This window comes from Mus musculus, chromosome X, assembly GCF_000001635.26.
Source record: "Mus musculus strain C57BL/6J chromosome X, GRCm38.p6 C57BL/6J".
Lineage (NCBI taxonomy): Eukaryota > Metazoa > Chordata > Mammalia > Rodentia > Muridae > Mus > Mus musculus.
This window is the reverse complement of record NC_000086.7, coordinates 56,599,657-56,614,434: the sequence shown is the minus strand read 5'-3', so window position 1 is coordinate 56,614,434 and position 14,778 is coordinate 56,599,657. Positions and strand designations below refer to the sequence as shown.

Below are 14,778 nucleotides of genomic sequence, written 5' to 3'. Positions count from 1 at the left end.
GGCAATGGCTAATTGAATTTCAAGATAGCAAAGAAAGTCAAAGCTTTTACTGACAGCTGTTGTGATTTACTGGCTAAGAAAACGGGACTTTAAAACCAGATAGACTTTTTGAATCCTAACTAGACTTAGGATATCAAGCAGCTCACCAGTTAACCTCTCTGAGCACTAATCTCCATGTCTGTAAATGAGAAACACAGTAAAGAGTACCCATATCATGGAGTTATGAGGTTTAAACGAAATGTTCCTTAAAAGTGAATTACACAAAGTCTAACACACTGTAATCCTCAATAAACACTATCTTTTTGTTGTTGTTGTTTTGTTTTGTTGTTTTTCGAGGCAGGGTTTCTCTGTATATCCCTGGCTGTCCTAGAACTCAGAAATCTGCCTGCCTCTGCCTCCCAAGTGCTGGGATTAAAGGCATGTGCCATCACTGCCCAGCAAACACTATCTATTAAGTCACTAGACTGTAAGTACTTTGAGGCCAAGGAATGTGGCATGAACATGCATTTCTCACCATATGCCACATAGCACAGACATTTAATAATAAATGTTTACTGACAAAATTAACAGTTTATCCTAGGACTAAGTAAGATTCTCCAAGGCAAAACAAATATTTTTTCTGTCATTTGCTTCTTATGTCCAAGCACAGTGAGTGAACACTTTTCAGACTTAATTAACGATGGCAACAATTTTCACTAACAGTGACTCACTTTTAAGCTTCTTAAGAAAGCTAGTCCAATAAGCAAAACACGTGGGCGCCTTGACACTGTGTTTGCAGGGCTTCGGGAGATGGCTCAATTGGCAAAGTTCTTGCCACGCAGATTCTGAATTTGGGTCCCCCAAGCCCATGTACCAACAGGGTTCCATTAGAGCACACCTACACTCCCAGCTCTGGAGAGGTAGAGGACAGAGAGACCCATGGGATTTGCTGGCCAGCTACTCTAGCCACACCCATGGGCTGCAGGTTCACTGGAAAACCCCGTCTCAAAAAAACAAGGTGAAGGTACCCAGTGCTGAGCGCTGGTCTCCATTGTATACCCATACGACATGTCAGAGTCAGTGCTTTTAACTAGAGCAACTATTAATCTCAGTTACAATCTAGAAACTGACCACACGGGTGACTTAAGTTCACTTTTTGTTTGTTCGTTTTGAGATAGGGTCTCACTCTGCACACCATGACAGCCTCCAATCTTCTTGCCTCAAGTTCCGGAGTTCAGTGATCACAGGTGTACACCCCAGCACATTCCAGCAGTGCTTTAAGGTTTTTTACACTTGTTTCTTACAAGGATAAATGAGTTAGGCATGCCGATGAAAGCTTGTCATCCTAGCCCCTGGGAGGCAGAGACAGAATTTGCCATGGACTTAAGACTAGCCTGGGCTATGGAAAAGGACCAGATAACTTTCTATTAAATAAATAGCATTTTTTCTTCAGTTTGCTGAACCTTTGAAACACGTCGTTCCAATCCCATTTAGTCGGGAGCTGGATTTGGGAGTTAGGAATTGTTCCATAGCCCGTTGTCATTTCTCATGAGAAAGTGGGACAAGCTGTGGAATGCCAAGCCAATCCCAGGGTTGACTCCTAGACTAACACTCTTGCATCTCATGGTTTTCAAGTGATACCCTTGTTGTTCCCTCATGGAATATTACTACTAAGGTACTATTCACTCTCATTGTAGAAGTGTTAGAAAAGGCCATCAGCAATCCTGTGTTTTCTTACTTCAGACATGAGATAGCAAAGAACAAACATTTTCAGGCTCGTCCAAAGTCCCTATTTGATTTTTTTTAAAAAAGCCATACTGTTTGTGTCTTGTAAGACTAAGCAAGGGAAAAAAAAAAAAACAAAAAACCTTTTCTGACCCTGAGAACACACAGCTACAACAGCAACAGGAACAGCTATCATTTACTGAGCATTTACTCAGGAGTCAAGAACTAGGCTAACAAAAAGGTTTTTCTCATCATTTATTCCCAATACAAAGGTAAGAGGAAAAGATGAGCGGAGGCTTGCTAAAATCACACAGAGTTGCTGGCTCTGTGGAACAGAAATCTGGGGCTGACTCTCAAGGGGTTTGCAGCTTCAGGCCTCAGTCTGTTTTTACATGGCTCAAGAGTTGGGAATGGCTTTTACATTTTTTTTAAAAGCCTAAAGACATACAATTTAAATGTATTTGTACTTTGTGTGGCTGGCATGTTTTGCTCACATGTATGCTGGTTATCTCTCTGTGTGTGTGCTGCCCACAGTCCAGAAATGGGCATCAGAGTCCCTGGAACTAGAGTTATAGATGGTTCTGAGCCACTATGTTGGGGTTAGGAACTGAACTAAGGTCCTCTGGAAGAGTAGCCAGTGCTCTTGCCCCCTTCTTCTTCTCTCCACATCCTGGTTTCTTACTTCTTTTTTTTTTAAGTTTTCAAAAAGGAAAAAAAGAGAATAAAATGCAATATTCATGACCCTCACAATCAGCCCTTTAAATATGCCAGTCCCTGGTCTGAAGTCTCGTACCATCAACTACCATGGCATACCATTTCTCTCAATAGGAAAGAGCTTATCTGTGATCAAGCCCTTATTTTAACAATATAAGGCTCATTTTGCACTTAACCACAGTTCAAATACCATTATATGCATGTCTATAGTTCCTGTATATAATATATAATAATAAACTACCCAGTATATGTTCGCTGAAGATAGTAAACAAGTCACATACAGTGTCACACAGAGAAAGGAGATGAAATGTATAGCTTGTATGACCGATTAGCCTTAAGGGGCACTACAAATTGAATGGCATTTTTGACATTTTAGCAAACAGGGACAGTCCTCATGCTTAGAATTTATTACCTTACAAATGGAATGGGAGCCTGAGTCCATGCACTTTCTTAAGCCACACAACTACCTTTTATTGCCACCCTTGATATGCACACACATTCTAGAAGTCTGGGTTTCCTTGAAGTGGGTGGGTGGGGGCTGCATGAAAAAAACGCCTTTTAGTTCCAAGCCTTCGCATGCCCATCTTCAAGTCTCAGAAACAAACCTCAACTGGCTCAGTAATTCAAGGCTGTACCAAATGAAGATAATCGTCACACATGCACTGCACAGACAGGATTGTCTGTCTACCCTCATCTCTTCAGCCATACCCTCCTAGGCAGATATGAGACTGTCAGCAAGATCTTTTCCCCTCACAAGACTAGAGAAATGGTTCAAAAGGCTTCTAAGCCCATGGGTTGGTTTTTTTGTTTTTGTTTTTGTTTTGCCTCCTCTCCTCTGTCTCTCTGTCTCTTTCTCTTTTTCTCCGCCCCCCACCCCCTATGTATCATCTGTCCCTCCCCCAACACACACACACACACACACACACACACACACACAGATAAATAACCTCAAAAGAAAACACAGTGAATGAAGAACCAAAATCATTTACACAGCAATTGATCAATAACCTCATGCCAACAGCAAGTCACCCGTATGCATATGCATGAAGGTTCGTAATTACCACTTGGCTGGCCAATTCTCATCATATGGTACGTAACATGCGGCTGGAAGAACCATAACTCTTACTAGTCCTCACTTTCATAAGCCTGAATCCAAAGGGTCAACCCTAAGGCTCCCCATCAGGTGTAGTATAATAAATGAGGACAATATTTAAAATGCCCTAAGCCTTCTGTAGCCTACTTCAGGTTTTTAGTTTGTGTGGGTCCCACGGGAGTAAGGTTATCATTTGCACCTAGAAAGGCGGCATAGCAAAAGCTGGGCAATAAGTAAAGGTCGACTCTGGTTCCAAATGAATGCCAGATGCTGGCAGTACAGCTACTACTGCAGCTTCAACGAACCTTAAACAAACTGACACCCCAGAGACAGAGATTGCAAAGATGTCTTCCCCGCCCCCAGCCCCATCCCATCCACCGCACCCGACTCTCTTTCCCACATCCTCTACACCCACCCGTCCTGCTCCCCAACTTGGAAGGCAGAGAAGGGGCAGCAGGGAGCTGAGAAAAAGGGGGTGGGGTCGGAGGCGAAAACAGCAAGGAGAGCCAGACAAAATGGGGAGGCGAGGCTGAGAACGAGATAGGAAAAATGGGGGGCGTAGCAGAAATAAAAGGGGGTGAGCCAGAGAAACGGAGGACGATTTAAGGCGAGGTGGAAAACGAAATGAGAAGGGGAGCAGAATGTAGGCCGAGCAGGACCAGGACAGGAGGTGAAGGAACCGGCAAGCAGAGAAAGGGACCGTGCCAGCTAGGGGACAGGGGTCCAAGTCACTTGCCATAAATCATAGCAAGGCCGGTTTCGTGCAGGAAGCGGGCCCGGCGGTGCTTGAAGAGCCAGATCGTCAGAATGGTGAGGGTGAGCAGCAGGATGAAGATGAGCAGGTTGGCGCTGTCCTGCCGATGGCTCTCCTCCGCCTGCTTCTCGGACACGATCTCCTCGTCCATGGCTCTGGTCGTTCCCCCGGAGCCGTCCAGAGCCCCGGTCCAGCCAAAGAAGCTCACTGCGAAGAGCAACCAAAGGGGCCGCATGAGCGGACGCGCCCGGGGCCCGCAGACGCCACGGCGAACGGGCGCCAGCCGCCAGCCGCGCCGAGCCCCAGCCATGTCTTCCCCCCACCCCCTGCCCCCCGCCCCTCTCCTCACCCGCAGCCGCCCGTGGCCCGACCACTCCCCGTGGGCTCACGGGAAAGGGGCGGGGCTAGAGCCCAGCCGGCGGTGCAGGCACCGCCCAGCAGGGCCTCCACTCTTAAAGTGACAGCCACAGCTCCCGCCTGCCTGTCCCCATTCTTTGGCTTGTCTACCCACCTACAGGCACGCCTAGAGCTCAGTCCCAAAGTGAAAACTTATCGAATCTAATCCACTGTTTTCCTCTGAAGAAACACGGGGCCAGTGTCATCAGAAGCAGGTTGCACGCTCTCCACTTGGGTTCAATTCTGACAGCTGGGAAGGGGACAGAAATCGATCTTCATAACCCATCTGGATATCGTCCCCCAGTGTCTCTTAAAGGCATAAGAAGTTGTCCCCATGGGAGTGGCCTTAAACTCCAGCTCTGTAATTTAAATCGGGATCCCCTTATTCTGCCCTTATTGGGGAAACAGTAACACTGTAAGAGTTCAAAAAAGAATTCACACAAAGGCATGGATCATAGATGTAGCTGTATAATCGGGTTTTCTTTGGATGTCAATGTTTAATATATGTCATCCATCATCAGGAATGAACACATAGGTTCATCAGCCTTGCAAAGAGTAGGCAATCAAGTTTGTGCTCAGATTTACCTCAGAGCTGTGCTACCTTGGAGAAGAAATCTTTGCTGGTACAGGGCTTTTGCCTCCCCTGTTGTCTTTTTTACTGTTACTTTAAGGCAAATTTCACCGCTTCTTACCCATTTGACTCCTTACCTTTCATTTCCCTTTCCCCAAAGAGGAATTTCTGCAGATCCCTCTAGAACTCATGAGGCAAGATTTTCACAGCTCACCTCCATAGTTGAGCTGTGCTTGGGGACTTTTTCAGAGTCTCCATACTTGCGGGCTCACTCCTTAGGTGAGTTAGGCTTCGTTTTATCTAGACTTTCACTTCTACACGAATAAGCTACACATTTCAAGCCCTGGCCTGCCACTGTTCCTTAAGGCCTCTATCTGTTGGGTAGTGAGTCTATCCTCTAAATTAGCTTATTCTTTCCTCTCTGAATATATATCCTTCCTCAAAGCCTTCATGACATCAGCAGTACTATTTACTATCTATCCCAACCCTGCCATTTTGTATATAGCATACCATTTTGAAACCTTTTCATCTCAGGGCCACATCACCCAACAACAACTACAAGCCACCCTGGTCTGTGAGGATAGCGAACTGGATGCCTCTTCCTTAACAAACTGCTTAAGCTCTGTGAGGATAGCGAACTTCAGGGAAATCAAAACAACTCTGGAATGGTTGTCCTGTGTGACTGGCCAGGAATATTTTTTCCAACAATAACGGCCCATTCTTTCCTATTAGTAGCTGGGGCTCTGTGTCGTCCCAAGCAGACCATGGCCACCTGCCTCCTTTCCCTTGTTTCCTGTCTAACTGTCCTTCCCTGTCCACACAGGGCTGGGCACCTTACCGTATACAGGCAAGCAACTCAGGAAAGGAACATGCCTGAGTTTCCCAGTGTGCTCTCTTCAGACCCAGCTGGATGCCCCTCCCCCACTCCCACCTCAGAACAGGCTTACCTCCTTTGGGCATAGCCACTCACTCCAAGGCTATTTTGCTTCTGCACAAAAATTACCTTCTGACAAGGGTCTGGATCTTAAGGACAAAGTCACAGGTGTGTTTTCTTGACCACAATGAACAAATCTCTTCCAACCCCAGGCTCCCACCAGTTCCCATGGCTCTAACAACTTAATCTTTTGCACCAACAGCCTCTTGATAGTAGTTAGGGTTCCAGGAGGAATCTACACTGCAATAACTTCACCAGACAGTCAAACCCATGACCCTAGGCTCCCCTCAGAATATTCTCTCTCAAACACACAGTTTCCACTTCTCATTCCCAGCTGCCTTTCTCTTCTTTGCTGCCAGTCCCTGATCCATCCAGCATGCTTTCCACAGCACCTAATCCCCTCGGATGCTGCTCTCAGGGTCCCTTATCCCCTCCATTTCCTTGCTCTGAAGCAGTTTCAAGTGGAGGTAGTCCATTTCATCACAACCTTATTGTCCTATATGCACAAACATGTGTGTGCATGCACATGCTTGTGCACAAGTGTGCATGCACGTACATACCATGAATCCTGTAGCCTAAAGGAGCTGACACTTTGCTTCCTCCGGCTTGTTCAAAGCCACACCCTTCATGGGAAGCTCTGTCACCTTCTCTTTTCCTTATTTTTGCCACCTAACCACTTCCTGGTCACTCCTACGCACTGAGAGTACTTGAGAGTCTGGTTCTTGGGCTTTCCATCTTCCTCTCAGCCCTGTCACCACCCTTAAGAGACTTCAATAATCAGATAAACAACTCTGAATTCCAGCCTTGCTTCTCTTTTTACTGGACACTCAAAGCATTCTGGGAAAATTCTGCTCTCCAATTTATTCAATATCACATTATGTCTTCCGGCCCACCCCCACTTCAGCTTCATGTCAAAGGTACTTCCTCCTTTCAGAAACATGGCCCTCAGTCTAGCTTGACCTCTGCTTTCCTTTCTTCCAGAAGCAGCTCTGATCATCATCCACCCTACCCCCACCATGGACCCCTTTGCTGTCCCGTGCTACTCTGTCAACATGTTCAGGAGGTAGCTTCTGATAAGCAGCCCTTCCTTCAAGCTTTCCCACTGCTATTGTTACTGTGTTGACTCTTGCTCGAGAGAAGCTTTTCAAGCGCATTTCTATCTTTTCTGTGATCGCATCCCCTAGTGTGGGTGTTATCAAAAATCAGACTCTGGCCAAAGGGCCACAGGAAACCTATCATCTTTAAATTAAAAAAAAAAAACCTGAAAGCTAAAGACAGTTTTGACATTTTAAATAAAAATAATAAAACCCCAAAAGGGTCCTTTGTGATGTGACAGTCACCTCACGTGAAATCAAGCCTTCAGTGCCCAGGAAAAGTGGTGCCATTTGTTTGCTCGCTGTTTATGGCTGTTTTTCTGAAAGAAGGGCAGAGTTGGGTAATTTTGAAAGAAGCCTTGGGGCCTGTAAAGCCTAAGGTATTTATCTGACCCTTTCTGGGAAGAGTGTGACCTCTGCCTTAGTCCCTGTCACTCATTCCCAGCTTCCTATGAGACAGCACTTTTTGAAGCTCCACTCTGCTTTTCTATGTTCACCCTTGCTCTAGTGTCACCCATTCAGTTCTGGCCCCTCAACATGGAGCACAATGCTGGGAACACTGTGGCCCCAGACTGCTGCTCCACTATTATGGTCTGTCCTCCCCTGAAATATTTACCTCAGATATTCTGAAACACACACACACACACACACACACACACACACTACACCTTGTAGTTCTGTAATGGTTCAAATGGCTCTCCTGTATGTTTTCCCATGCTGCTGTTGCTGCTGCTGCTTGGCTAGTAAGTACTCCATCCTTCCAAAATTAACTTCTACTTGGTTGACAAAGCTTGAACTGAAAGTCACTGATTTCCCAGGATGCCCTCAGACTCAGTTGGAGGCTCTTGTTCCTAAGGACGCTGACCTCCCTAGGCAAATCTCTGTCCTAGCTCTCCCAATACATTATCATATTCATTTTCTAAGATCATGAACACCTTCAAGGCAGAAATTAGATATTACTTTGTCCTTTACTAACAGCACCTAGTATAAAACTTAACCAAAATAAGTACTCTGGGGAAGGCAAGATGACTCAGTGGGTAAAGATATATGCTGATAAGCCTCACTCACATGGTGGAAGAACAAAACTTGAGTCCTGCAAGTTATAGTGTGGCGCACACACGCGTGCACACACACACAATCACACGAACAAAAGAAAATGCAAAAAAGTATTCAATAATATATACCACGCCACTGCACCAAATAAATGTCCCTTGAATTTTATTGAGTACAAAAGAAATCTCCATGTTTTCAAGGGGCATTGAATTTCCATGGGAACATAGACTCGATTCAAGGATAAACTGAAAGAGGACTTTGCAATGCCAGGTACATAGTAAGTACTCAGTAAATACTTGATAACTGAAAAACACAGATAAGTTTAGTCTAGTGCGCAGCACAATTGTTAGTTCAATGGAAGTGCCTGATAAACAGTTAGTTAACTAACTCATGTACTGGGAGAAAGGTAGGAAAGTTTGCTTGAGGTCACATTATGGAAGATCTAAAATGCAAGTGAAATGTTTGATTCCTTCATTGTCCCATTCAAAAATCTCCCCAATGTGAGTTTGGCAGCAGAAAGCAGAATAAATATCATGCAGCGAGATGAGGATTGGGGGCGCCAATCAGGAGTTTAGAAAAGCAGTTTCTCATGGCCTCCACACCTTCTCATGGTGATCCCAGCACACAGAATGCTGCGGCAGGTAGGAGCACTAAGATTTTGAGGCCAGCGTGGGTTTCACAGTGAGATTCTGTGCCTTCTCTATATTAGTTACTTTTCTGTCACTGTGACAAAACACCATTGAAGAAAGAGACTGTTTGCTTTGGCTTATAGTTCGGGAGGGATAAAAGCCCAACATGGTGGAGAGGCACAGCAGTGGCAGGCATGACAGCAGGAGCAGGGTGCCAGGAGCTCATGTCTTCAAAGGCAAGCCAGAAGCAGAGAGAGCATATTGGGAGTATGGTGAGACTATATAACCTCAAGACCTGCCCCCAATGACATACTGAACCCACCTAAACCCCTCCAAACAGCACCACCAACTTAGAACCAAGTCTTCAAATATCCAAGTCTATGGGGGAACATTTTTCATTCAGAAAACCACAATCTCTTACCTCCCCCCCCCAAAATAGATAAAAGATATAAAATTAAGCAGAAGTAGTATTAAATGTAATAGGGCCTTAATTTATTGGGTATGACAGGAATGAAAGAGTAAATGTGGCAAACTGATACAAAATCCAGTGTAGATGGCTAAGGATGCAGCTCAGTGGGAGAGTACTTGATCAACATGTGCAAGGCCTGGGTTCAGTCCCTAGCACTGACAGAAAGAACAAAAAGACACTGACAAAGGACTCCCAGGTTGGAACTCGCATAACTGGAAAACAAAAACCTATTAGCAGTAATAGTAGGAAGTCATAAGGCTGGACTTGGCTATGGACAGGTTGGAAGAAAGAAACTTGTGGGGATCCAGGCATGGTGATATGTGACTATAATCTGAGCACTCAGAAAGCTGGGACAGAAGAACTGTCATGAGTCTGAAGATAACCTGGCTTACATAACAAGTGCCAGACCAGCCAGGAATAAATGACAATAAGACCCTGTCCCAAAACTACAAAGGAGACTGGTGGGAAATCCACATGCAGACGTTGTAGGAGACAGTTAGAAATATAGCATGACAGTTCAGGAGTGCCATCAGAGCAGCAATCGAGTGGTGAGCAATATGTTCAGTACTGAAACTGTGGGACATCCTGACTTTTCCCAAAGCACATCATGAGGTCAGTTCTGAGGCAATACCAAAGTAAATACCTTATATCCCAACAGAGCACAGAGCGGTCACAGCGACTAACTTGGAACCAGTATAAATACGAAAAATATTTCACACAATTGATTTCCTCATGTCTCCATCCCAATGTGCTGGGGGGGGGGANAGCAAGTAATATTTTCTCTTTCAGATTTTTTTAAAAAGATTGATTTATTTAATTTATGTATGTGAGTACACTGTTGCTGTCTTCAGACACACCAAAAGAGGGCATCAGATCCCAATAGAGACAGTTGTGAGCCACCATGTGGTTTCTGGGAATAGAACTCAGAACCTCTGGAAGAGTAGTCAGTGCTCTTAACTACTGAGCCATCTCTCTAGCTGCAACCTCCCCCCCCTTTTGAAGTGTATGTTTGTATTACCCTCATACTAAAGCCCTAAGAGATAGAGTCATGCTAAAAATGAGCACAAGAACAACAATTAAAATAATCAATGGGTCAGCACTCAAGAGACAGAAGCAGGCAGATCTATACAGTAAGACCCTGTCTCAAAAACAAAAAAACAACAATTAACAAAAAACAAATGGTTGGTGGTGGCATACACCTTAGGAGGCAGAAGCAGGCAGATCTCTGTGAATTTGAGGCCAGCCTGGTCTACAGAGTGAGTTCCAGAACAGCCAGGGCTACATAAAAAAATCATGTCTTGAAAAAAAAAAAGAAAACCAAAACCAAAAATTCAAAGGGAAGAATCAACTGATGTTTTAGGAAAAATTAATAGAATAGGGAATCTCTTTAGTTTAGAAAAGTAGAAAGATCAATACAAATAACAGGGGCTAGGAAGATAACTCAGTGGGTAAAACAGTTGCTGGACAAGCAAGACGATATGAGTTTGGATCCCCAGGACGCACATGCAAGATTAGCTAGCTCACATCTGTAATCCCAGTATTCCTACAGAAAGATGAGATGCAGAGACGGAAGGCTCTCTGTAAGCTCATGAGTTAACTAGTCTGACATACACACCTAGCAAGAAGATCCTGTATCAAACAAGGTAGAGTGAGAACCAACTCCTAGGGTTGTCCTTTGACCTGTACCTGCTGTACTCATGCACATGAATACACACACACACAGAGAGAGAGAGAGAGAGAGAGAGAGAGAGAGAGAGAGAGAAGAGAAGAGAAGAGAAGAGAAGAGAAGAGAAGAGAAGAGAAGAGAAGAGAAGAGAAGAGAAGAGAAGAGAGGGCGTGCGAGAGCAGGGAGGGAGGGAGGGGGAGAGAGAGATTAAAATAATAATGGGGATTTAGAGATAGTTTTAAAAGGTAAAGCATTTACTTTATAAACATGAGGATGTGAGTATGTGAGTTCGAGACCCAGAACTCACATAAAGATTGAAGGAGAAAACCAACTCCAAAGGTCCTGAGTTCAAATCCCAGCAACCACATGGTGGCTCACAACCCACTCATAATTAAATCTGATGCCCTCTTCTGGTGTATTTGAAGACAGGTACAGTGTACTTATGTATAATAATAAATAAATCTTTAAAAAAAAAAAGCAGAGTTCAATTCCCAGAACCCACATCAGGCAGCTAGCTCACAACCAACTGTAACTCCCTCTCTAAGGAGTGACATTGCACATCTAGTCTCCGTAGGCAACTATACTCGTGTGCACAATACCCATCCACAGATACACTCACAACACACGCACGCGCACACACACAATTTTTAAAATAAATATTTTTAAATAATAAAAACAATAATAGTCAACATTTACTGAGTGCTTACAATGTGTGAGATTACTCACACACCTCCAAGGCATCGTGTCACTCAATCCTGATAGCTATGGTTCACCTCAAATTACAGGTAAGGAAATGGAAGCACAGAGGACATGACTAACTCCTTCTAGCTATCAGATGGACAGAAGGAAAATCCAGCGTGCAAACCTTACCCCAGTCCGCAGCACATGGTCTAGAAAACTGTTGTAGAAGTAATCCAGCAAAGAAGCCATGCATCATGTAAATACAATCACATGAAGACTGGAGTCTCCCGAAGCCAAGGTACTACTTAGATTTTTTTTTTTTTGAGATACATGTTTTGGTGTGTCTCACACTATGGCTGTGAGAAGAAAAGACATGGGTGCAGTGTCAATTTTGAAAATGTTTGTTAGTTTCCTATGGAGAGCTTCAAAGCAGAGACCTGGACTCCAGTTCTGGGAGCTAGGGAGCCACCTGGAGCCTCCAGAAGGTGTTTGTAAAGAGGCCTAGGGTCTGATAAGGGCTACACGTCTGCCTAGCTAAAGGGGAAAATGTGTCCGAGGGATTCCGCTTTGTCCTCATTTGTTGTTGTTGTTGTTGTTTAAAAGAAAAACTGTGTGAATGCTTCTCTGGCAGATTACTTATGTGTCTTCAGGGAGGCTGGACAAGCACTGTGTGCGTGATGGATGTGTAAGGTAAAGCCTATACGGATCTAGGGAAGAAATGTTTGTCTGAATGATTCTGTTTCTGCTCTTTTATTGATCTGGTTCCTTACCTGAGAAAGACGTATTCAATTCCCTGTTTGCTGATAAGTCCATGAAGGGAGGAGGAAAGGAGGGAGGGAGGACAGACAGAGAGGGAAGGCAACCAGGCTAGTTTGCCTAGTAATCAATAGAGGTCTAGAATTTGTTACCCAGAGATATATTTCTTAATATAAATAACTTAAAAAAAGGTTTTTTTGATTATTTAATTCAGCATCTGTGCACGCATGTGTGTGTGTGTGTGTGTGTGTGTGTGTGTGTATGTATATTTGCATATGCACTCTCTCAAGAAGTTATTCTCTCCCCTACCACCACGTGGATTCTGTGGGTTGAACTGAGGTCATTAGGTTTGGCCGCAGACATTCTTACCTGCTAATCCATCTCAGAAGCCCTTTTAGTACATACTATATATTCTTCTTATAGATATATGTAATAGGAACATATTTACAGGGAAAGTGAATTTTCAAACCTGGTCAGAGAATGCCAGAGGAAAGGGAAACTGCGAGCGAGAGCTTGGAATGTTCATGATGACATACAAAGATAACTTAAGAACTTGGCTGGCACGGAACAGAGGTCCAGTGCTGGGGCACTGTCTCTAGTCAACAGATTAATCTGGGAAACATTTCTCTATAAATACTGTAGCTACTATTATTCCCACTTCTATATCATTAACCCATGACACATGTGGAGAGTGTCTTCATTTTTTTCAGGGATGGATAGTTAGTTAAGGCACTTCTGTGGTCACATAGGAATTTAAGTACTGTGTCCCAGATAGCTTGAGCTTTGTTCTAAGAACTCAGGTGCTCTTGGTATTCACATCTTGTATTCTGGGACTAACCCCAAACTGCTGAACCATGTTGGAATACATGTTAGTTACCTATTTGTATGATACATTTATCAATAACTATGTATGAAAATCTTGGTCTCCCTTTAAGTTGGAATTTATAGACAATTGAAATGTGATTCCACAGGCATGGTGGTACATACATGTCCGAAGTACTATAGTTTCTGGAGAGGGTAAGGCATACGGACCATTTGTGCTCAAGTGTTTGAAGCCAGCTTGGGCACGGTGACAAGACCCTATTTCCAAGCAAAGCCCATGAAATTTAACAGTTTGTGACTAGAAAAGGTAAACCTAGGCCAGTTTTCTGGTATTTGATACACTGATAAAGGTCAAAATTGTGCTGATGCATGAAAAAGAGTGAGACGCAGGGGGGCTGGTGAGATGGCTCAGTGGTTAAGAGCGCGACTGCTCTTCCAAAGGTCCCGAGTTCAAATCCCAGCAACCACATGGTGGCTCACAACCATCCATAACGAAATCTGATGCCCTCTTCTGGAGTGTCTGAAGACAGCTACAGTGTACTTACATATAATAAATAAATGAATCTTTAAGAGTGAGACGCAGAGATGCAAACATATCTTAAGTGAATAGAGAAAGCAAAACTGCTTTTCTAGGACCAAGTCACTTCTCTAAAGCATAGGAAAATGCATTGGTGGCTTATACAAATACCAGACTTCTCAGTAGGTGTATTTCTCCATAATATCTCTGTTTCTGTCTCTGTCTCTGTCTTTCTCTCAGAAGTGGCCCAGAATTCAGACACTCCCAGAAAACTCTTAGCTGCTCACGGTGTTACAAGCTAAGTTCCCCAGCACTGGGTGGGAGGATAAAGCACAAAAATTTCATTTATGATTCTGAGGCCTGCAGAGACTACAGAGTGAGAGTCTGTCGCTTTCTCCCTCTCAAAACCCTCTAACATTTTATTAATCATTTTCTGCTTCAGATAACTTGTTATTAGATCACATGGAAAAGTTGTTATTAGGTCAAGTGGAAAAGTTTTATTTCCATTTAAATATGACCATTATCTAAGCTAAAACAAAATTTTGATGTGATTTTTAATTTTTATTGGTTATTTTATTTATTTACATTTCAAATGTTATCCCCCCTCCCAGTTTCCCCTCCACAAACCCACTATCCCTACAGCCTGCTTCTATGAGGGTGTGCCCCCACCCATCCACCCATTCCTGCCACACCCCCCCCTGTCATTCCCCTACACTGGGGCATTGAGCCTCCACAGGACCTAGGGCCTCTCCTCCCATTGATGCCTGACAAGGCAATCCTCTGCTACATATGCAGCTGGAGCAATGGGTCTCTCCATGTGTACTTTTTGGTTGGTGGTTTAGTCCCTGGGAGTTCTGGGGTGTCTGGTTGGTTGATACTGTTGTTCTTCCTATGGGGTTGCAAACCCCTTCAGTCCTCCCCCTAA

General features: G+C 44.1%; 1 protein-coding gene across 3 annotated transcripts in view; it reads right to left on the bottom strand.

The window, feature by feature from the left end:
- Nucleotides 1-4,879, bottom strand: part of Slc9a6 (solute carrier family 9 (sodium/hydrogen exchanger), member 6) — a 54,675-nt gene extending 49,796 nt beyond the window's left edge. Inside the window, exons 1-2 of one of the 3 annotated variants that reach the window (XM_006527980.3) lie at nucleotides 4,777-4,879; nucleotides 4,248-4,472 (exon numbers count right to left, since the gene is read on the bottom strand). In XM_006527980.3, coding sequence (XP_006528043.1) covers nucleotides 4,248-4,416 — 169 coding nt within the window. In that variant the 5' untranslated portion in view covers nucleotides 4,417-4,472; nucleotides 4,777-4,879. The other 2 variants (NM_001358861.1, NM_172780.4) reach the window with 2 other exon arrangements.
- Nucleotides 4,880-14,778: the final 9,899 nt, after the last annotated feature.